The sequence below is a fragment of the Cornus florida genome, unplaced genomic scaffold (genome assembly GCF_030987335.1).
Source record: "Cornus florida cultivar Cherokee Brave unplaced genomic scaffold, ASM3098733v1 CherokeeBrave_3.0.0_Hap2_Chr05, whole genome shotgun sequence".
NCBI classification, from domain to species: Eukaryota; Viridiplantae; Streptophyta; class Magnoliopsida; order Cornales; family Cornaceae; genus Cornus; species Cornus florida.
Genome location: NW_026775575.1, coordinates 98,730,157 through 98,755,373, shown reverse-complemented (window position 1 = coordinate 98,755,373; position 25,217 = coordinate 98,730,157). Strand labels below are relative to the sequence as shown.

At 36.2% G+C, this 25,217-nt stretch overlaps 1 protein-coding gene across 1 annotated transcript; it reads right to left on the bottom strand.

Moving 5' to 3' along the window:
• Positions 1-1,403: 1,403 nt before the first annotated feature.
• Positions 1,404-25,217, bottom strand: LOC132307882 (ATP-dependent zinc metalloprotease FTSH 12, chloroplastic). The gene is made up of 19 exons (XM_059805753.1): positions 24,604-25,217; positions 24,062-24,246; positions 23,296-23,522; positions 18,182-18,459; positions 14,361-14,438; positions 14,029-14,271; positions 13,797-13,937; positions 13,523-13,690; positions 12,030-12,142; positions 10,821-11,037; positions 9,102-9,173; positions 7,628-7,747; positions 7,421-7,537; positions 7,145-7,321; positions 5,586-5,705; positions 5,414-5,488; positions 4,633-4,740; positions 3,056-3,136; positions 1,404-1,902 (listed from the first exon to the last, which is right to left on the bottom strand). Exons 1-19 carry the CDS (start codon positions 25,036-25,038, stop codon positions 1,819-1,821), a joined length of 3,039 nt encoding a protein of 1,012 aa, XP_059661736.1. The 5' UTR covers positions 25,039-25,217; the 3' UTR covers positions 1,404-1,818.

The following is a 25,217-nucleotide window of genomic DNA, read 5'->3' as shown; positions in this document are numbered from 1 at the left end:
GCTTTGGGCTTTGACTTACATGAAATCCGATGTGAGCCTGGACTGACCCAGCAGCTAGCTCCGTTCATCTAGTTCCAGTGAGTCTCGACTGACCCAGTGCTGGACTCTTGAATGGCCGGATTCGGCCGGGACGACAGTAACCGAGTTTCTCTCTCCGCACTCTCACATATCTGCAATCGTCTGTCACCCATCTCATCTTCCTCCTCATAACTCTCACCACTCTCTTCAACACCATCACTTCCGAGTTGGACTCGGACCGAGTCACCAACCTCCTCAACCTCCAATCCCGATCTGAATCCGGGATCATCTACCTCAACATCCAACTCCTCAATCGCTTCATCACCTCTCCAACCGCTCCCGCAACCTCGAGGATGATTCGCTTCAGATTGGACGCCGGAGACTTCTCTCGATTGGCCGAGTCCATGGCCGAATTCGTCGACTCCAAAACCAAGCTCACCATCAGTGTCTGTAATTTGGGAAAAGAGAGGGGGACGAGAGATGACGTGGAGGGGGTTCAAGGTTTGATTTAATGACGAAGTTGCTGTTGGTGAGACGATGAAATTGGGTGGTAGCACACGGCTGGGCATAGATGAGTAGAGAGAGGGTGTTTTTGGGTCTGCAAAATTGCAAATAGGAAGAAGTCTGTAGTTGGTTTGATATTTGTTTGCCAAACTGAGTCGTTTTATTGGAAGGGCGGCTTTATCTTTTTACTTTTCCGCTTACTTGAGTGGGTAAATTGTAACAAATTCATAGTTGAGGAGGATTTCTTATAGTTCAGGAGAGTTAATTGCAAAACCCCCATCATTAATGTTTTTTTTTTTTTTTTGGCATTTTACCGTGTGTGTTATTTACAGAAAAGTTAATGGTGAATGCCTGGAAGTTAATGGTGATTTATAGATGATACAACTTTTGCCCAAAATCCAAGCCCAAAAGTAAAGTTAATGGTGAATGCCTGGAAGTTAATGGTGATTTATAGATGATACAACTTTTGCCCAAAATCCAAGCCCAAAAGTTAGCTATGTTTTGACAGTTGATGTATAAAAAACTTACTAATTGATTAGTTCTTGTGGGTGTGAAATCGTCCTATGCAATTCTTTAAAAAAAACTCGTGAACTATTGAATGATGTAAATCAGCCCCTCAACCGTGCGAACGTTGCTTATTACCCCCAGGTCATTGATTTTTTTTTTTTTTTTTTAATCTCACGTGCGAAAAATATTTATAACCTAATAATACTTCATCTATCTCCCAGAGTGAGAGGTCTAGGATTTAACACAAGGGTATGTGGGAATGTGAGTTTCTTCCAAACCGAAAAAAAAAAAAAACATGTAAAAGATACTTAATTTTGCGTGTCACAGAGACTCCGTTGCACAAGTATGACATAACAAACTCCAAATAGTTATAATTATTTGCTTGAATTGAGTTGAGTTATTATTATTTGTTGGTGCATTCATGAAGAAAGTATAATACAAGCCATGAAATCTGTATATAAATATGAAGACAGTACCTCTAAGAAAGAAACAGAAGAAAAATGAAACCTTTACTTCTTATATCAAAGTTATAATACAACATCAGATTTTTTAATTTTATATTTCAAGAAAAAAAACAAGCATACTTCCTTAGCCTCATCACATTAGCCGCCCTTCAGGTATGAACAAGCTTCAACCATAACAACTCAACCGTCACTGTAAGCAATCTGGTTGGTTGGCTCATTGCCGAAACGAGATCATCTTTCTTCACTGATGCGTGGCAACCAAAGCAACCATAATATACCCCTTTTGGGGAACAAAAATTCAGCAAGGAAATCAAAAGAGGGTGTCTTAACATCTGTGCAATGGTGCAGGATATATGTCCAGTGGCTGATAACGCAAGCGGTCATTGTGAGGCAACGGTCCATCTCCCACCTTAAAGAATTCAAAATACAAAACTCGGATTCAACAAGAAAGCCAGGCAAATTTCTTCACAGCAATATTTAGAAAAGAAGATGTTTATAGTTGACCAAGATAACCATAGCCAAATGCAAATGCATTCAGGACAATTATCCTGTTTTCAACTCAAGGTACAGCCTTCCAACAAATTTAAGCACGTGCATGTGTGCAATCAGTGTTTGTACCACCGTAGAAATTCCAGGATTGCAAGTGAATATCTATTCACTCATAGAGACACTCCACCATTGGAAATAGTTTCAACATGTGCTGGATAATGCATTTTCCAAAGTTGCTATTTATTGTGACACATGAACAATGCTATTCTCGCCAAAGTCTTCAACTGAAGACGTTGGCCGAGCCACACATCATCAGTATGATGCATATGGTGGGATCCACTTTCCGTGTCCCACCAAATGCATCCAATGCTTGGCCGAAGTCTTCAAAAAATAATTACTCGACAGATGGATAGCTGTCCACAAAAGCTAGACAAATCATGTGCTCGACTTTACATTGAATATGGTGCCAAGCTCAGGCCACGATCATGGCTTCCGCTTCACACTTCAATATTTACAGTGTTATCTTCAAGACAGATATGCAGTTAATGTCTGGCGTTAAGTCTGTTGAATGTACACTATACCTCAAATTCTCATGTTCAAGAAAAGTAAATACATGTAGGACATCCAAACTGAGTGCCCAGCAAAATAATCTGCTTAGTAAATAAATAAATAAAGAGTTACCGGCAACTAAAGAAGTCTAAACTAAGCACAAAGTAGTTAGAAGGTAGACAATTCTGTAAGATTTGGATCATTACTAGTTCAACAATGCAGAAACTAAGCGGAAACCATTAACATAACATTTGTGAATTATCCGCAAAGGAAACTTTAAAGTGTGACAAAACCAATAAAGGAATCACAAGGAGCATTCAGACGGTTGATGTCTACAAAAAATCTTAATATACCAGCATATAGAAGACCATTCCATTTGGAAATTACTTTAAACATATTTCGACTCAATCATGGTAATGCTCTAATTTGCTTTTGCATTCATATATTTGGATCATATTAGTGGTCAAAATATAAATAAATAAAATAAAATAAGAAGGAGTAAGAGAGAAAGCTAAGCAGAATACCTCTTCCAAGTTTATCTGGAAAGGCTTCACAAAATCTTCAAACATAACTGGAGAAAGTCCTTTAATTCTCTCTTCAACTTCCTAAAAGGAAATGGCAAAGGTGCATGACTTAGTCCCAAGTTCCATAATAGAACTTGCAATAGTTGAAGAAATAATCAAATAAAATGAGGCCCAATTGCAATCTACTAGATAAGACATTTTTGACAAACCTATCAAAAAACTTGAAACTTACAGAATATAGTCAAGTAGCACAAAAACTTGAAACTTGCATAATATTGTCAAGTAGCACAATCTAACAGCAAACCTACAAAGCACGGTTCTATGAAGGTGTCATGACATTGTTGGACACATGTCAGACATCAAACTTCCCAGACACTCATAGATGCATGTCCGACACTACATGGACATGTCCATAATTTAGAGCTTAGATGACATATTCCAGACACTTGACAAGAATCCCGAACATTAGGCCAACACAAGCCATATATAACACAAACGTATCTAAGAGAAGCAACATCCGACAATCTTGATATATACATACACATATATTATATATGTAAACATTCGTATAAATGTTATTCCACCATTTTTTGAGGCCATTTTTGCCTTTCCATTTCGTATGGTTTGGACTTTTGGAACTTGTACACATGTATGATTCCGTCTCTACTTAGTAATGGGTACTTTCTAATAAAAAGATTAAGTAAACTGCTCCTGGAGTTGGGTCAAACTTTGTTTTTTATGTAGTTGTCCTAAGATTTAATGTAGTAACAGGTATACAGCATGCAGGGACAAAATTACTGCAAAATTTTAACTAGAATACATGGAGACAGCATCCTTTTCAAGGAACATGTTTTGTTCCAAAGAGAGTATAATATTTTCCCTTTAAGTTGTGCAGAGTCCCACCCAAACCATTCATTTGGCCAAAAAATTAGCCCAGCTCCACACCAACATGAGATGGCATGATAGACCTGCTTGTAAATAATGACCTGATATAGAAAAGACCTTGCAAGGTGCCAAATTCTTGTGTTTGCAAACAACCACACGCGCCCCCCCTCCCCCCCCCCCCCAAAAAAAAATAAAAAACACTTTTTCTTTAACCCTATAAAAATAATTCTTCATAATTTCTTGTGTTTGTCTCTCCGCAGTCTCTCTTATCTCCAAAGTATTAGTCAAAGTATTACATATGTAATAATGTAAGTCTATCTATATACATAGACATCTGATACAGGCAATAACAGAGTCATTCTGCTTCCAAATCACCATTTAAATTTTTTATTCTAACTTACAGAAATTAGTTCCTTATTTTACGATATTTAGTGAATCTCCACTTCATGACATATATAGATTGCATGCGCAAACGCCAGTGTACAAAGACCCTATGCACTAATGGCTTATGTTATGGTACCATTTCAAGTGGCACTTGATTAATTGATAAATAACAGTAGACATCACCATATGAATTAAAGACGTAAGGATTATTCAATTAGTAGCACATACTTTCATATCAGGAAGATTAAATTCAATTTAAAGATGCAATATTTGCTCTGAATTACATGATAATAAATGTAAATGCATACCAATCCAGTTATCCTGGATTTCTCCAATAATTCTTTTGCAATCATATCCAGTATGTGTCTGTTGTTGAACAATCCATTCATTGCAAGTTCTTCTGTCTCTTCAATGTACTGTTACCAATATCAAACCTCATCACATGAGAATATATAATTATTATAGAAAACGTAAGAGTAAAGGGATTTCCAAGTAAAACTGAATCAACTTTAGCATGTGTTGTTTAGAAACTAGATAACTATTCTCTTTTTCTTATACCCATTCCACTTGCAGTATATTAATGGTAAGAGTGGTATCCTCTTCCTTTATTTACTGTTTCCTTTAGTTCATCTCCCCACTCAGTCGTGATAATAATTAATATTGATGGTGACAAGACAATTATTAGTTTAGCAAGAAGGACATAAAGGATATGTGTATGTATATACAATTATATACATATATAGATTTTGCATAATAAACTAAGATTTTATTAAGAAAATAGGAAAAAGTATTAACGCAAGGAAAATATTTCATTAAGAAGGATTATCATCTCCTTGTGAAAACTATGAACGCTAGTCTTAAAGGATAATAAATACTTAAATAGTGTTCTTGTCAATAATGATCTCATATGTGTGATGACACAATTAAAACAGACTTGTGCATTTAAGTATTTGACACCTATTGACATAGCAATAACTGTAACTTTTTGCTAATAATGTCAATGGCATGTATAAATTGCAGGCACCTAACCCATCAATGTCCTTGCTATATGGTATACAACTGTGAATAAAAGGCAAATTATATACTTACCCTTGTCAATTCTCGAGTGAATAGCTCAGAAACTTCAAGTGTCATACTGGCAGGAATCACATGAGGATCATCCCACTAAAAATTAATAGGGCAGAAATATTAAGTTACAAAAAGATAATGACAACATAGGCACACAAATTTACTAAAGTTGCGAAGGAGAAAAAAGATACACCTTATACTTTATCAGCTCACCATCTGGACTATCTGGTTGATCCATCAGTCCAACTCTTTTTGTCAAAGCAGTAAGCCCCAACCTCGAATTTCTTGGGCTTATGACCATTTCCCGAGCAATCTGTATACAGCTTAAGTGAGTTCCTGAACAAGCATCTGAACTAAAATGTATCCACAACTCAATTGCACCCACAATTTGATAGGAAGTGGTATACATGTTAGATAGGTAAAATCTCATGTTTCCAAAATATAGAAAATTATACGATGTACTTGAAATTTTCATTCTACACTTTACAAAGAATGCCTTGGACTCCAGTTTCTTTGAGGCTGTTACTTGTTGGTACTTATATGAAGGAGGTCGATCTTTCATGCATACCAAGGCCACACATCCATTTCTTTAAATTCAAATTCTTAAATGAGAAGAAATTTTAAGTGAATAAGTTTGGTTATATCTATTAACAAGTGCCCTGCGCAGCTTTTAGGGCAGTGGTGAGTAAAAAAGATTGTAGTTTCCGTGGTTGATCAAAGAAATATGCTATAACAAAAGCTATCCATAAAATGAGCACAAGGGAATGAAGACCCAGCAAGGGGAAACTGCAAAATAAGAAAATAATTTTACCAAATATATAACTGATCTATAAGAAGATGGGGTTAGCAACAACTGGGACCATGAGAAGAAGTCTCTTAGATGGTTTAGTTGCCCAGCATATAACAATGAATACATGGGACGACTATGGTTCAAAGGAAAGCACTCCAAGGACGAGAAAGACCAGACTAGATGACGTTGTGAGAAAAAGTATGACTCAATAATTTGAAAGAATATATGGATTTGGATAGAGTGAAGAAAGAAATAGAATTCATGTAGCAGAACTATAAATATCATAACCATGTTGACTCACAATTCACATTTATTCATTTACTGTGATGACAGTTCAAACGTAGTTAAGATAAACAACAAAATTGGAAGGCTGAACCCAATCTGCTATTCAAAAGTCGTTATAATATAGAACCTCAAAGAGCTTTTGAATGTAATGTTGCATTCATATGAAGTTAACAAGAACAAATTAAAGAAAAGAATTTAAGGATGACTTCCAAGGTAGCCATTAGCCAGTTTCAATGACAATGTTTCAGGTACAAACCTCAAACATTGAATATGCCCAAGGCATAAGCAGTACAGGATTTTGATCTCCAGATTGTGCCTACTGTTAGTTTTTAGGACTTGCTTCAGGCTCACTTCAAATCATAAGCCTTACAAGAGTTATGGAAAGCAGCTATGAGTATCTCAATCTCTTGCAATACAAGATTAGTACAAGTTGGCCAATTCCAAGATGTAGAGTGGTATTGATATGACACTCTACCTCCGCCTCATATATCCCTCCACTTCTCCTTTGTATTGCCAAGCATCACTTAAGAACAGGAAAGTAAGAAAAGGAAACCATCCTACTGAAGATAAAATTGACATACAAAAACACTAATGCTTCAGATAAAAAAATCAAAGCAAAGATAGCATCAGGATCAATAATCCTACAGTTAGGGCAAGATTGAGGTTACTCTACTTACCTTTGTTATCTTTTCAAGATCATCCCTTCCCCCATCAGTTATGTCATTGCCGAAGACAACACGTTCAGCACAACGCCCACCATGAGCTACCACCATTTGCATTTTCATGTAGCCAAAGGTTGTATATCCTTGGTCTACCATATCCTCTCTGGGGTAAAAAACCGATACTGCAGTTTCCTACAAAAGTTGGGAAAGAACCATGTTAAGACGATAAACCCATCAAATAGGATTCAACGAAATTCATTTAGTATTCATCTCTACGATCAGATATGGTACCTTGCCACCAGGCAGGAGCTGAGAAAACGCGTGCCAATCAAATTGAGGAAACAGGTGTGCCAGCAATACGTGACCAGCTTCATGTACTGCCAGAAGTCTCTTTTTCTCAAAAGATACCTAACATATGATTACATTAACTGAATATTCAGTGGGAGAAAAAGGAAAAATAAGCAGCTTTTCACTTTGATAAGTACTGCCAAAGCATACACTTTGTTCGCATTTTTGTTGCTCTTCCTCCGTGAGGAGCACTCCCATGCCCTCAAGTAACTGTTTGTCTAACACATCAACAATGTCTTGCTGATAGATCTTGGAATGTCCTTTCCTCACCTGCATATTCAAGAAAATCGTAAAAGACATCTCCAACACAGTCATTCACTTCTAATGCATGAACAACTATTATAGGGTACAACTGAGCTAGAGTTCCACCTGAGAATAACAATTACTGAACAGCACATGTATAAAATATGAATGTGCAGAACTTCATTTCCATCCTTAGTATATCAAGTTTTACCATCCACAAATCCTTAAATAACTCAACATTCTTGGAAAATGAAATCCCCACTCATAGTGTTCAGGTCAGGGAAAAAGAGTGACAACCAAAGCATCAGGGATTTCAGTCTTGGAAAATGAAATCCCCACACCCTAAGCAGTCTCATTTTATTATCACAGGCTTTTAGACGGTCACGGCTTAGTACAAAAAAATAGGGATACTGTGTTGTCTCAGCCTGTATTACAAGATGTCTAGCGTGTATTGCCCAAAAAAAATTCAATGTGTTGCAAAAGGCATTTTCACGATATTGCAAGACACCATTGAAGATTTTGTCACCTCTCTGCCAGAATGCAAACTGGGATCCTTTTGCAGCAAACCCCAATTTCTATTATGCACAACATAATCCTCAGGGTCCCTAAGGATTAGAGCACCTTCAGAGTGCATGCATATGAACATAAAGAAGATTTTACAGATGTTTCTGATTGTGTGCCTGTAGGGATGCGTATGAGTGTGCGTCTGCATGCATTTGCAGGAAGGCCAGTTTTGTAAAATTAAATGAGCAAGGTGTTTGGAGAAAAAGGGCTAACTGCAAAGTGAAAGAGGATACAAAACTTTTACTTGGCTCACAAGTAGGTTGAAAAGTTGCATCTATAGTAAACAGCAATTTGATCCAACAGTGTCGAATGAAGAGTTGAAGACTGCATTTGAAAGTTAGGGTTTAGGAGTCAACATCGATTTTCGAAAGCAATGAAATGCAACTAAGTCTGAATATGATTCTTCCAATTACGCGAAAAGGATCCTTTTGCAGCAAAACCCACTTTCTTAAGCAACAAATGTATCTTCGTCCGTATATGATTCTTCCAATGATGCATCTTCTAATCCTGATGATGAAAAACTTCTTTGCACCTTGCTATTATTGCAGTTACTTAATGCTTAAGCAAAATTATTGCAATGGCAATCTGGCAAGCATTATACAAGTACTTCATAATTGCAATTTTTTATTGTGAATGATAGAATAAGAATCTTTCTATATGTTTAAAGAGCCAAAAAGTATTCACTTTTTTACACTTTTTTCCTTCTCAAAAGAAGCTTCCATATAAGCATACAGCTCTCTAAGAGTCAAAATCAAGACAAATATATGACAGAAAAAATACAGGATCAACTTTTTGGGAAAGAGTACAAAGAACTTACAGACATTATAGCAGATTCATTGACAAGATTTCTAATATCTGCCCCCGAGTAACCAACGGTGCGGAAAACAAACTGTAGAATGGAAAAAATAACAGTAAGCCCAAAGATTTAAAGTGTACCATACATTGATAAGCAATAAATGTAAAGAACTCAACATTTGCTTTTTAACAGAAATAAAAGATCACTGGAACTGCCAGAAATTACATACTATTAAATTACAAAAGCATAATGCAACTGCAATTTCATAGCATTCACTGAAAGATAGTTAAAAGATTAGCAAAATGAACACATAGAGGACAATTTTTACAAGAAAATCTGTCATCAATCTGAGTAAACTGCACAGCTCAAATTGAGTTCTAAACGGTCCAAATTCAGCATAGAAAACACTACTAAGGTGATTAATCATAGGCATCTCTGTTATCTCATCCCAACAGGGATAATAAAAATCCATGTCACAATTTAACAGCATGTTGCTGTTCTAGTGCCCACTTATAAAGAGAGACTATGTGCTTGCTGCGCAGCAAAAAACACACGCGCGCGTGCGCACACGCGCGCGTGCGCACACGCACACAGAGTGTTGCCTTGTCTTCAGCTTCAATTTAATACCCATTTGCCCCTACAGGAACTTGAACCCTCACCTTCCCAAAAGAAAGTTCTGAAAAAGTAACCCACTTGAATAGCCTATAACAAAACAAGCCAATAACCACTGATGCTCAACATTTAGATGCCATAATCTAAGTTGAATATTTATCATCTGGCCAGAAAGAAAAAGAAAAAGGAACCAAAAAAAAAAAAGCGTGCACAACTACAACCCACACAGTATGCACAAGCTTAGTGATTCTAGTTATGCTATTGTGTTCTCTTAATTCTCAAATATTAACTTTTTACCTAATAAGCTGGAGTCTAGAAAATCTCAAATATATAATAATTAAATCCACTCCAGTATACGTTGGATCTTTGGTTTATTCATTTCCAGTGAAAAGTCTGAAGAAGTGTGTATAACTGCGCTTTCAGTCTCTCAGACTTGAGCAATTTGAGGACACAATATCGACATTCACTAAGCTCACTAGTAGTTTTCTACCACTAGTTATCAATAATGGAAGGACCGACCCACACCTCTAAAACGACCATAGTTATGTAAATAAATAATGCCTTCATTATAAAGAACAAACAACATCAACACCAAGCACCATCCATGGCAAGATTTTAATAAAGCATGTCCCCTACACTTCGGCAACATGTAATATATGGTGGTGTCATTATCCAGACTTGGTCCGTTAAAGCGTTAGGAGGGTTGGACTGGAAACAGACCTAACATTTTTGTATTATTTCTTTTGAAGTGCCATTCTAAGATAATGCCCGCATTTCTCACACTTCCTAGCCAAGTTGTACCATCATATCAAGCAATGGCCCCTTGCTCGCAGATATAATATAATATTTAATTTTCTTATGAAAAAGAAAAGATTTATTAAAACAAGCAGACAATTTCAAGACACAACTTGGCTTAGGAAGCAGAGATAGGCACGCCAACCAAATGATAGAACATGCATATAATGAAATATGGAATTTGTAAATAAAATTCAGAATATATAAGAAATAACCTATAAAATACTAACAACCATATATAACTAATGATGATAATAAGTGCAGTAAACTAAAAACAGATAACTCATTTTGGGTGGGTTCGGGGGGGGGGGGGGCGTGTGAACAAAGAGATACCTTCTCAAAGTCAACATCTTCAGCAAGTTGCTTTCCTGAACTGTGTACCTGGAAAATGCGCACCCGCTGCTTTGCATCAGGTAAACCAATGTATAAACGACGATCAATACGTCCAGGGCGAACAAATTCTAGGTCCAGTTCATCTGGCCTATTCGTAGCACAGATGAATATAACAGCTTGTCTCAGTGAAAATCGATCAACACCAGTTTTCTCTTTCCTACATATGATAGATTAAATATCAACAACCATTTTAAAAACAAGATTATGAAAAAGGAAGGACAACTGCAAGTGATTTTGATTTGAAATACGAATGGAAATGTAACGGCTAAAGGTAGTTTCCTTCTATAGTTCTCATTTTTGAAATTGCACCACATCAATCTAACATACCATCAAATATAGAACATGAAAAGAAATGGAGAAGATACGAAAATTTATTAGGTTTTGTGTTGACATTAGAGCTTCATTTGTGTCGTTATCTCACTCTAACCCTTCCAAAAGAGGAAGCTGATCAGTTAGAAACTACATCCATCCTTTTTCTTGATGAATTACTCAGTATTCTAACAAAATGACACTTATAAAAGTAAAGATTTTTAAACACCATGGGTCCATGATTGGACATGTGGGATTTGTTTATTGCTGTCAAATCAATAAATTGTCAGTCCCAAATTATCATTGCATCTGGTGATCTCAGATATCTATTTTAGAGGCTTACAGGCACTACTCGAATATGTTAAAAAGATAAATATCTGGGATATTCAATCGAAAAATAAAAGTTGAAAAACCAACGAAGTATACATGTTTAGGATTATCATGTTGCTTTGCCATGTACTAGATAACCAACAGTTACGGTGTTGACGTCCAAGATTTTCTTTTTCTTTGAGTTTTTCCTTCTTTTAAAAAAAAAATAAAAATAAAAAATTTGAGTGTTGCCGTTTAAGATTGCTAGCAAGTCCTTCAAAATAAGATCCTCAAAAGTAACATGGTAAAGCCTTCTGATCCAAAATCATATCACCACATAATAATACTTTCATGTATATACTTTATGAAGGCCCTATTGTATGCTGAATCTCGATCTTCTAGAAAGTAACTGTACCATAAGGCTGTCTTACAGAAATATGAAAATTTTCATACAAAGCCACAGTTATATGTGAGCCACATTGTAGGCTTTCATGCAGTATGAAGACGCTAGGATAAAACTAAGATTCTTACTCTCCATCCAGCTGTGAAATGAGAGCTTCAAATGTTGCCCTTCTTCGTGGATCCTTTCTTGCATGTCTTCCAGCAATAGCATCAATTTCATCCACAAACACAAAAGCAGGAGCCTGCACTGAGGATATGTGAGTTTTCTTATTATTTATTTTCTCCCTAAAATTAAAATTTGAGTTCAATCCATTTAAATTACTACCATAAAGTTCCAGTTACTTGCAGCCAGATAACACCGCCAGTCTGTGCTCAAACTAATTGTTATAGTTGGCATACCATGTTATAAGTCTTCTATTATGTGGATATCAAGTGAGGTTCAGCTGGTTTGCCCTTCATTACAATTAAGACAATAATTTTATGGAGAACTATGGGTTCTTGTTGATAGAATAAAATGATTTATTACAGTTAGGGCTCTGTAATTCTAGGATTTTGGTTGACAGAATGTCTGAATCCAAGTGTACATAGAAATTCCAAGACATATTTAATTTGGTATCAGGTTTGAATATTTGGCTGTCTTGATGCCACTTCATGCTTACCAGGAATTCATTGATGTAGCTTCTTGTCCAGTAACAGGAACAAGTTTTCCTATGTCAGTAAGAGGTTCGCACTTTACAAGTAATCGATCTGCCTATTCTTGGTTTGTGTTCCTACTCTAACAAAAACATCTTTCTGTCCTCATTTTAGTTCCTCAGTCCCTTATCAGAAGGGTAAAATCTTATGCTCCTTAAAGGTAAGGTCAAAGATCTAAAGGAAAATAATAATAATAAAAATAAAAATAATGTTCTCAAGTTTCACAGTTCACAGAACTGGACAACAGGAAACTCACCACAAAAATTAGGAGCAAGAAGGAAGCTTAAAACTCTTGAAACAATAATACACATAAGGGAAGAGGTAAATTCTACAAATCAGAAAAGTCAACTAGAAGGCAGCAAGAAGTTCCTAGCTTCTTCAACCATCTGAGTACAGGCACTAATATGGCTCTGAGTCGGTTCCTTTTTTTTCTTAGTTTGGTGCTCATACACCCATGCCTCCACTGAGACTTGAACCCCTGACCTCCCTTTAAGAAGTAAGGGCTCGGTACCGCTTGGCCACTTGCCCGTTGGTGAGTCAGTTTCTTTCTAAGACACACGAGGGCAATTTTCCTGATAGCATCAGATATATTGCATATGAAACTGATGAAGGCATCTGGTTTTTTTCAAGTCTACAATGAACAAATAGCTAAATTTAAAATTATATATATGAAACAAGTAGAGACATCCAGTAGACAATTATAAGATATAAAGGGCTAAAGGGCTAGCCAAGTGCACGAGGTTCCTGCCATTGCGGGGTCCAGGGTGGGTCAGATGTATGCAGCCTTACCTCCGCATGGAGAGGCTGTTTCTGGTTTTGAACTCATGACCTACAGATCACAATGGAGTACCCTTGCCATGCGCCAAGGCCCACCCTCTCTTTATTATAAGACATAGCATTATCAAATCCAAGGAGAGGAGGATCCTTACATTCCTCCTCGCAATAGAAAACATCTCATTAATTCGAGCAGCACCACTTTTTTCACTATCAGTAAACTCCGCACCAGACGCAAAAACAAAAGGCATTCCACTTTCTTTTGCAAGCGTCCGTGCGAAAAGAGTTTTTCCCGTTCCTGGTGGTCCAGACAGAAGAACACCCTGTCATGCACATAAACATCAAATGATTTAATCACACACTACAACGCACAATGGATGGCTCCAAGAAAACAACTGCTTCATTCTTTCATGAATCTAGAAAGATTACCCGAACAAACTTTACGCTCTTTTCATAGTACTGCATTGGGTTTCGCATGTAAATCATCAACTCATCCAGAAGATCCCAGACATCACCTCCTAGTACTACTTCTTTATACATGGATTTTGTTTCACCAACTTCTCCAACTGGCTGAACAGGAAGTGAAACACAATTGAGATTGAAAGGAGTTTAAGTAAACACGAGAAAGTAATATTTCCAATCTGAGGATCCTATAAATTACCAGGATAAAGTTCTCCGCATAAGCCATATCGAAAAGTTGATTATATTTTTTATAAAGAAAACGCTTCGAAGTAATGTGTAGAAGCATCAACGTTTCCCTTATAAACCACAATATCATAATACCAGGTAGCAATGCAATTACAACTTTTAGAAAGTAATGGATCTGCCGCTTCTGAAGGAGATCTACTTCAACTCCAGAAGTTGAGATAGCCTCAAACAAATAAGGGTCAAGTGGAATATCAACCTACAAAATGAAAATACTATCAAGCAATTTTAATCAAGGAGACATTCATTTCAGTTTTGGCACATATAACATTGAGATATCAGGCTTACAACATATTCTAATGGGAACCCTTCTTTCATTGTCACGTACAATCTTTTCAGGTCCTCTGTAAAGACAACAGCAGCAACCTGACCACAAATCCAAGGTATTAGAAATTGCCTGGCAAGTTCTTACAGGTATATATATCATTAAGGAATTACAGATTACTGAACATTAAGTATTTTCAATATCTTTAAAACAACATTGGAACCAAGTCTCATTTCCTGTTTGGAGCATCTGAAATAATTCTGTTTCCAAGCATGTATAGCATCAATTGCAGGAAATCAGAAAACACTTTGCTCCAAACTTGAACACTGTACCAACTCAATTTTTTGTGTTATGAACCATATTTTGGATCTGTTGTAAGACCCTAAAATTTAAAAGACAGAATAACACAATTATATATCCATAGCACTTTCTTAATGGTTGCATTTTCCAACACATTTAAAGTGTCCCCGATTGAAAATTAGGAGGACTGGAAATTAGAGTAGCAATGGGCACGGGTGGCTCAACCTTAAGGCAACTAAGGTGACCGCCTAAGGCCCCCAACGGGAGAAGAGGCCCATAAAATTGATCTCATTATATTACTTATGTATATTTTTAATGTATTAAGTATGCTTCTTTATTATATTAATTACCAATAAATACATGTCACTACAAGTTTCTTTAACCAAAAAGTTTTACCTCATTATTACTTCATTTTTTCTCTCACCAATATCACACCTTTTGGACTTCTTGTAATTGTAAAATTCTCTTACATGTCAATACTTGTCTAACATCATAATTGACTGATTTGACTCTCTTACACATCAATTGCCAACACAATTAAATCACTCTCTCTTAAGCTAAAAAATGTAAATAGTGTTTTTATATTTCCTTGAGCTTATTCCTGAAAACTTTGAAGCTGCTGCTGTATAATTCAATCGTATAACAATTGTGCATAATACAATACATGAGTATTATATGCCCTAAAAGGAAAAAGACCAAACTACCCATGAGAACCAAAATAAATAAAAAATAATGTAACACACACCCCCCCCAAAACACCAATCTCACTCACGATGTGACAGTGAGAAGCATCCAGAGTTTAAGAAAAAAATGAAAACATATAATAGCGTGGGGAACTTCGTGAAGAAGTCAGCCAACTGCATAGTAGAAGAGACATATGATAGAGAGATAGCGTCAAGTTGAACACGCTCATGATAAAAAGAGTTATGAGCAATCTGGATGGCACACTTGTTATCACAATGCATAGGAGTGGGAACAGAAAGGGGAACACCATAAAAGAACTGTCCGCTTCTTGCTTTTCCAGGACATAAGAGAATCACCTAGAAAGACACAAAAGCCAGTAGTGGACTTACGATCGGTTGAGTCTCCAGAGAAAGCTCGAAGTTCCAAAGGATATGTAGAGGAAAACAGCAAACTATGATGTAACTTACCCTGGAGGTAATGCAAAATACAAAGAATGACAGCCTAGTGATTTGTAGTACGAAAAGACACAAACTGACTGACAATATGTACTGCATAGGTAAGATCAGGTCGTGTAACTATGAGATACACTAAAATACCAACTACAACTTGATACAAAGTAGGACCAGACAAGGGAACACCATCTAAGGCAGTGTACCGAACATTGATCTCTAGAGGAATCTCAACTGTCCTGGAATCTGTGAGACGAGCTTTGCGAATAACCTCCACTGCATACTTGGACTGAGAAAGAAGATAGTATTTGGGAGAAGAGACTATTTCAGTGCCAAACAAAATATCCGAGAGTACCAAGATCTTTCATCTCAAATTACTGTTGCAACTATGACTTCAAATAAGTAATTCTATTGGCAACGGTAAGGATCAAATCATCAACATTTAAGAGAAGAATGATACGTCCAGCAGAAGTAGAACAAAAAAAGAGAGCTAAATCATGATCACGGGAATGAAAGCCTGAGTCACATATCACCGTAGAGAATTTCTCAAACCAAGCCCTTGGAACTTGTTTGAGACCATATGACACCTTCTTAAGTTCACATACCTCCCCAGAATTACGAGAAAGACCAGGGGGAGGAATCATATAAACTTCATCAGCCAAATCCCCATTCAAGAAGGCATTTTTTACGTCCATCTGTGAAAGGCCCCACCGATGAACTGCTGCTACAGCAATCAAAGTGCAAACAATTGCCACTCCGTCTAGCATACCAAATCTCATGCTCCAACTGATATCGTTTGGAAAAATTGGATTGAACATATAACTTGGACAAATAATCCCATATTTCTTTCGCTGTAGAGAATTTGGCTAAATGCAAACCAATCGACTAATCCATAGAATTATTTATCCAAGTTATTAACTAGGCATTATTCACTTCCCACGTAGTCAACAAGTCAATATAATTTTCAGCCTTTTTATCAGACGGAATTGTCACAAACCCAGCAAAATAACCCCACAGGTTTTTGCCCAGAAGAAAATTTGTCATTACGTATGACCAATACACATAACTTTCACCAGTCAATTTCACACTAATAGCCTGGAGAGAGTTTGTATTACCACTGGCCATCTTAAAAAGAAATAGTCAACCAATAATATGTATAATCACTGCCCAAAGTCAATGTAAATAGGTTCCAAACAGATCGCTGCTATTCTACGGTTAAGCAAAGGTCCCAAAGCTGCAAGGTCCTGCTGCGAACAGTGAGTCACTGTAGAAGAAGATGCAAGATCGTGATGTGAATGTGAGTCGATACAGTGTTACGATGAAGTCCAAGATGTCGTTTGGTGAAGACAAAAACAATGTTGTGCAAAATCAAACTGAAAGAGAATCAATGATCAGAGATGAACGAAAGCAACCAAGCAGCAACTGTACTGGTCTAGAAACAAAAGAAAGGAGAATCCAGACTCTGCTGTAAAAAGACTGAGATGTTGTCAACTGATTGTAAAGAATCAAATAGAATTGGTATGTCGTCACGTCACGACTGTTTGATGGTATTACAATTGGCTGGGTGCTGTAGTTGAACAGAGTGAAAGATGCGAACAGAGATGAAGGTAAGTCGAACTGAAAGAGAAAGAAAGTCAATTACTGTTGCGATGCAATGGTTGCTGTTGCCATGTGATTGTTCCAATTTATTTTGATTAGGGTTTGCTGATCTCTACAATGATGAACAGAAAAGAGAATATGTGATGCGATGATGCGAAATAGGGTTGTGATTTGACTAAAGAGAGATTCAAGATGCTGCAATTAGGGTTTGCGAAGCAGTCAAAGTGGATGAACGAAGATTGTGATCGTAATGAGGCTGAACCAGGTCATCAACAGCTCTTATACCATGAAAAATTTGAAGCTGCTACTATATAATTCAATTGTAAACCAATTGTGCAGAATACAATACAAATGCCCTAAAACTAAAAGGAAAAACACTAAACTACCCATGTAAAGGAGAAAATACTAAACCAACCCATGAGAACCAAAAATAAATAAAAACATATATTCTCTAACAATTGCAAGTTAAGGAGAGAAATAATTTGTAAATAAAAATTATTAGTATTGTATCAATATAGTTAATATGAGAAGGCCTAATTTAGTGATTTCTCTTTAGGCCTCAAATTGTATCAAGCCGGCCCTGGCAACAGGGCACTAGCCTAGAAACAACTATTACCAATGCTGGTCCAGTATATGCAGGTGCAGGGAAAGGGTAAACTAAATACAGATTTTACTTTTTGAAATATTTTGCAGAGAGTTGTTGCCATTCACATCTGTTGCATGCAGTCTAATTTTTTATCACTTTACCAAGTAAAGACCCTGGCCACAAGACTCTAAATAAGAAAACATGTAGCAACTAATATAATCTTTACCTCAGAGCAATCAAGTTTTTGAAGGAAATAGATGTAAGGAAGTTTTGGACGATAGCGCCACCATCTTTTAGAAATCCACAATGCCCTGGTTCCTTGGGTATTTGTCACCTTTTCCACCACATCCTTGCGAAGACTGTTCTCAACCTCTTTCATGTCAAATTCGACAGCATATTTAGCATTTACTGAATCTAATTCCTCAGCTAATTTATCCTTCCTAAGAATTTCCTTCCATGTATGAAGCCTATCACGCCATGTTCCTCTAGTTTTTTTATTTTCAACTGCCAAAAAGCATATGACGAGATGGTTGTTAGAAACAAACAAAATAGGCTAACAAAGTTGGCATGCTTCTATAACCAATAATGTATTTTCTGAGTATTTCAAGAAAGAACCTTCAGAAAAACATGCAGATATACTGATACATATCCATTATAGATTTTTTTTTTTTTTTTCTTTTGGTCCTGGCAAAGAACTCCCACAATGCTCTTGGGGAGACTCTAACCCTCTACCTTTCATTTTGAAAGGAGAGGAGATACCACTAGGCCGCAGGCCTTGGTACATATTTATTATAGATGCACATTTGACATAGATATATTTTTTCCTCAACATTCTGACTTAGCAAAGGCAACATTCACTTCCAGGAATTCTTTTTCGGTTCTTACTTCTCTTTTTTACATCAACTGATGTTCAATCAGAGATACCACACAAACAACTCATTTTTACTCCACAAAGTTTAATTCAAATTTCGGTCAGGCTTTGGGTGATTTATCATAGTCCCCCCCTAAAAAATGCAGCTTAAAATGTTTATACTAGACAAAAAGTAAAATGAAGTAGGACAGTATATTTTGTTTGAAATATCAAAGAACAACAAAAATATTTGAACATTCTATCTCATACTAGATTAATTGACTCATGATGGCAATTTACTACTTAAAACTAGGGTTTTAACTTGTGTTAAATGACATTAATCCTTTGTCTATATCCAAAAGAAGATGATGGAGATGAACAATAGCGAAGAACATGCCGAAAATCTCACAAACTCAATCGCATATCTAGGCTACGGTGAAATGAGACCTTCGTAATATCTAGGCCAAGTGAAATGAGACCTTAGTGACTATCAATAACCTAAGTTTGATCTTTGAGTTTTAAACATGTTTTTCAAAATTATGGTTTTGGAATAGTTAAAATTGTAAAAGATAGATTTTAAATAATTTAGAAAAAAAATGAACATCTATAACCTAAGTTTGATATTTGAGTTTTAAACTTGTTTTTCAAAATTATGGTTTTTGAATATTTAAAATTGTACAAAGATTGATTGAAATTTTGAAGAAAATACTTTACAAAAAAAAAAAAGTAAGTTTTGCTTGAAGCTTTGATTGATCAAAATTTTCATTCGATCGAAAATGTCAACTAAATGTTTCAATTGATGACTAGATCGAACAAAACTGGACAGAATGCTACGATTGATTGATTGATAGGTATAGAAGATTTTTGGAAACTCTCTTAAAACTGAATTTTGAAAGGATTTTTTTTCCCTATTCACAATTTCACATAGGACTCTTTCATTGATTATAAATATGAGTTACAGTCAGCCTACAGCATCTCTTAGATATATCACTACACAGTTGAGAGAATTTATACTTTGAGAGAAAGAAAGCTTTGAGATTTATTATTTATTTAGAACACCATCTTAAACGGGAATGAGAAAGCAAAGCAAGGAGCATATCAGTGTGATTCATTAACCGGGTATTTTTGTTAAGAATAAATAAATCAAATAACTATGGAGAGAAAGCTCCTGGGAGTTTGTTGACTAGCAGCAACAAATATCGTGGAGGACCATCTGGCGTGAATCTGGCTCAAAGTTAACTAGGGGATTCTTGGGGTAAAGATGTTTTAACTTAGTTGTAAAACCTTATCTATAGTGAATTATTCATGGCTGGAATAGGCCACGTGGTTTGCTTTTACTTTATTTACTATTTGATGTGTTTAAGTGTTTGTGATTGAGGCAGTGAATGACAAAACTAACTAAAAATTGAACGACCAGCTAAAATTTTGAAAAGTTAGTATTTACAATTTGGTGTCCGTAAAATGAATTAACTCCCCTCCCCTCCCCTCCTCTCCCCTCCCCTCCTCTAGGTCTAGTTTACTGTACGTACTCTAACTTATTGGATCTTTATGATCACGATCTGTAGTCCTTCATCTCCCATTAGATTGCAAATTTTGCCCATTTTCTTCGAGAAATCATAATTTGGTAGCATTATACAGAATACAGGTAAGCATTAATTTAAAAAAATAAAGAATATTGGGCGACATACTTTCCTTTGCACAAGTTTCTATCAGAAACAAGCACAACAGTAAAAGCAAACATTTCAAAATAGAAATATGTGTAAGGAATCAGACTAACATGTGTAAGGAATCAGACTGTTACCCAAGACTTTGTTGTGCCAGAGTATGCTATGCTCAAATAGTGATGCAAATATTAATAGTATCTTGAAAAGTGTCTAGTCAAAGTTTATTAAGTATCAATTATGGTATGGGAATCTAAAGATCTCATGGGAATGGTAAAAAGTTGTTAATAATACTTTGTGGGTAGCTTAAAAGTCAGTCCAAAAAAGTGAAGTTTCATTAATAGTTATATCATAAAAGGGTCAGCACTCAGTATATGCTGAAACCAAGCCTTTATCAATATATTTTGAGATATTATCAGATTTTAAACTTCTCTAAGGATTTTCCCAGATATCTAGGCTCCAATAGTGATTGAAGTAGCCCTATTCTTTCTTATTGCTACAAAAAGTTTTTTTTTTGCTTCTAGTAGTATCAGAGCCTTTCAGTAAGATCTGTGATTATTGCGAATCTATGGCTAGTCAAGGAAGCAAGATAGCCACAAAAGAATACTTTGATAATTTGCAACATCAATTTTTTTTTTTTTTTTCTTCTTCTTAGTTGGTACTCACACACATGCCTCCATGGAGGCTGGAACCCCTAACCTCCCTTTGAGAGGTAAGGGCCTGATACCGCTAGGCCACTGGCCCGTTGGTCAACATCAAATTTCTCAACTGAGCAACATATTAGAACAGTATGGAATCATTTCTCCAAATGAATCTGGACAGTAGGAGACAAAGGGATCAGCAAATGGATGCATATCAATGTGATTATTGGACAGAATAGCCTACTAGAGAAAGAATTAAGAAGCATAAACGGTTCAAAAATGAAAATTGGAATGAACAGCCTGCTAGAGCAAGAAATCAGCAGTATAAGCAATTCAGAAGTGCAAAACAAAGTGGCATAAGCAATTCAGAAGTGCAAAACAAAGCGATGCCACATCAGTTAAACTTGATAGAAACCACGTGGACAGCAAAGGAAAAAAGTACTATAGAACCTGAATTTTGGTCCTAAACATACAGAGATTCAGTATACAAGTCTGCCAAGTGCCCAAGAGTTGTAAACAGTCACATCATCGACCAAAAACAACACTTGATTGAGGAAGATCTTAGGAATTATGTTGACACCTACTCGTCTTTTGATGAATCTTTTGGAAGTGTAGATGAAGAAGATGAAATCTTAGGGGTACATTCAACTTCATCACTTCCAAAATTTGACAACAATGAAGAGGAATATGAAGGGAAAAAGAAGACGGAAGAGGAGAAGTCTGAAGAAGCAGCCAAGAACTTCTCAGAAGCTGAGGCAGCTGTCATTATTCAGTATGCATATCATGGATTTGATGTGAGAAAGTGGGAACTGTTAAAGAAATTGAAGCAAATATCTCAAGTTGATTCCAAAGTTATAGAAATTTCAGAACTTACGCTTGTTGACAGACAAACAGATAGAAATGTTGAAGATAACACCATTGAATTGCTTAATAATTTGGTTAGAAAGTAAGCTTCTTTGTTCATGGAGCTGGAAAATCATGAATTTCATATTCATGACCCTATTTGGGATGGACACTTGCTGCAACATATAACTAGGAGTTGTTCTGATTCAAAAATCAGATTAATTCAGGTTTTGATTCATGATATGTGTTCAAGCAAGTGTCAGAAATCTTCTAAATTTAAAGAAAGCGCTCGGGAAGTTCGTGAAAATGTGTTCTTTGTTGGTGAAAGAAGATTATTTTGTTTTCTTTGAGTAAGGAAAAGAAGAAAGAAAGGACAGATGCCCTTATTCGGGTTTTTAATAGATTATGGTAAATTGCTTCAAACTTGAGGGCGAGTTTTCTTCAAGGAGAAGGGTTTGATGCAAGTAATTAATAGTGTAGTGAAAAGTGTCTAGTCAAAGTTTATTAAGTATTAATTATGGTATGGAATCTGAAGATGTCATGGGAATGGTAAAAGTTGTTATTAATCTGTGTGGGTAGCGTAAAAGTCAGTCTAAAAAGTGAAGTTTCATTAATAGTTATATTATAAAAGGTCAGCCCTCATTATGTGCTGAAACCAAGACTTTATCAATATACTTTTGAGATGTTATCAGATTTTAAACTTCTGTAAGGCTTTTTCTAAATTTTCCTTCAGTAATCTACGCTCCAACGGTAATTGGAATAACCCTATTCTCTGTTACTGCTGTAAGAATATTTCTATTCTTTTTTTCTGTTTGCTTCAATTAGACCTACAAGCGAATGGAACAAGTTTTCCGCACACCTTAATAATTTTTACTTAAAATTCAATTTTAAACCAATTAATTAAACACGATTATGCAAATCGTCATATAATCAAATAATCCAAAGCATAAAGAATTAAAGCAAAGTAAATCAAATACAAGAGTATTTATGTGAAAAACACCAAGGAAGAAAAATCACAAAACCTGCTCCAAACAAGTCAAATCCAGAAACTAAAGAAAGGTTTACAATTAGGTTAACTAGATTCTAACCCAAGAATCCCCTAATTACCTCTGACCCAGATTCACGCCAAGCGATCCACCACAATCTCCGTTACTCTCAATCAAAAAATCCACTACTCTCACAATCTACTCTTCAACTCGTGATTTCATCTCCAATGACTAGTCCCAACCACAATACAACTTTTGCTAATGGAATATGCAAACAGCTGACAGTTTTTCTGACTCTGTGAAACTAAAAACCCAAGTATGTAAAGCAAGGCGCAACAAACACATTTCTGGACACTAACCTGAAACTCCCAAATCTTCTTCCAGAATCTTCTTCTCTTCTGCATTAAATCTTACATCACTCTCTATAATTTCTTTTACATTGTCCTGAGGAGGCTCAGGATCCTCAACCCATGCATCTTCCCCAACATATGAACTATCATGAATAAGTGTTCCATCGGGTCCTTTGATAAACTTCTTCAGTTTTAGGCCTTTGGGGGTTGTCTTCCTCCACATACCTTTTTTAAACCTACAGTAAGAGGGAAAATATTAAATAGAATCCCAAAGTTCTGGACCAATAGAATGTTAATCCAGGTTGATTTAGACAGATAATCACATATCTGAACATAGAATGCAGTATCATCTCATAATGATTACATATGAGGTTATCAACCACGAAGGAGCAACAATTTAACACTAATGATGACGGGTTTCTTCCAATTCTCTACCCACTAAATGGTGAATAGTGATAATTAGTAGGCACCAGTTCTTGAATTTCTAAAACATTATTAAGCAATCATATGAGGATGTCAGTATCTGCATGCCATTGTTTACCATTACTAAATGTAAGTATATCTACATGCCATTGTTTACCATTACTTGCACACAACTTTCTATCCATTATTCCATTTAAACACAATATTGCACTAAAAATTATTCTATAAAAATATATTAAATCAATAAAAAACCTGATAACTATTCCTTATGTGCTCGTGTGTATTCATTGATATATGTGTCTATATATATAAAAACAGATTCGATAACAAATGAAATAAGAAATGCACTCACTTCCTGATGTTAGTGGGAGTTGGCTCAGGAATCAATGCCTCCATATATGCCTCAGCCAATTCCTTTCTTTGACGATCTATGAAAGGAGCTCGAAATGCCATATATACTCTTTGACAAGAAAATATTACAACAAAAAAATAAAGTATCAAGGCACCAACTCTTTTGGGTTCCCAACTCTTGATGTCCTGAGAACAATAAACTACATTGTCATAAAAATGAATACATCCTATACTGCTTTGCATAGCATTTTTATCTACAGTTTGTTCAATAAACTACATTGTCGTAAAAATGAATACATCCTATGATGCTTTACATAGCATTTTATCAACAGTTTGTTTATGAGGGCATTACGATTTGATTAATCACAAGTCTAATTTGAGTTTCCTACTATGACATAAATTCTACACACAAAGCAAAATGAGGCAATTTCATTCTAAGTGGAAATCCAAACAATCCTCAAACTAGTACAACAGTTAGGGCTATAATAAACGTATTGAATTCACGTATTAATTTATAAAATAAAATAAAATAAAATGAATTACCTTCCAACGGTCCCATTTATTCCAATTGATGAACTCGGGAAGCAACTCAGACCTGAACCTGTTCAACTCAGACTCGCCTTTCTTCGCGAAGTCCCGAGCCCGACCCACAAACCCAGACACCCTAACATTAGCATCTTCCAAATCGAAGCCAGTTTCTCTCTTCACCAACTCACCGAATCTTGATAAGAATCGTTCCGAACCACTGCGAATCGACCGGGACAGGCTCTGCCAGGAGAAACCTTCTGGACCATTCGGGTTCGCGGAGGCGAAGGCTCGAATGGTGGGTCGCTTCCGGAGGGTACGCTTTGGTGTGTGATATGAAGGTGGTTTTGAGAGTGGTTTGAATTGAACAAGAATTGGATGTGTTTGGTTGACTAACAGTGTTCCTGAAGATGAGTGAAATGGGTTTGGCGTGTATTGAATTGTTAGGGCCATTCTTTGAGAATGCGGAGAAATTTCAAAGAAGAAAGTGCTGAAAGAGAAAAAATGGAAGAAACGATTGCGACTCGGCTGCTGCTTCAGCAGCAGTTGTCTTTGGGCTTGTCCATGGAGGTTTTAGGGGTTTATCGCTTTAACTCCCAGACAAGACATACTATCTACTCTGTATATTTCTA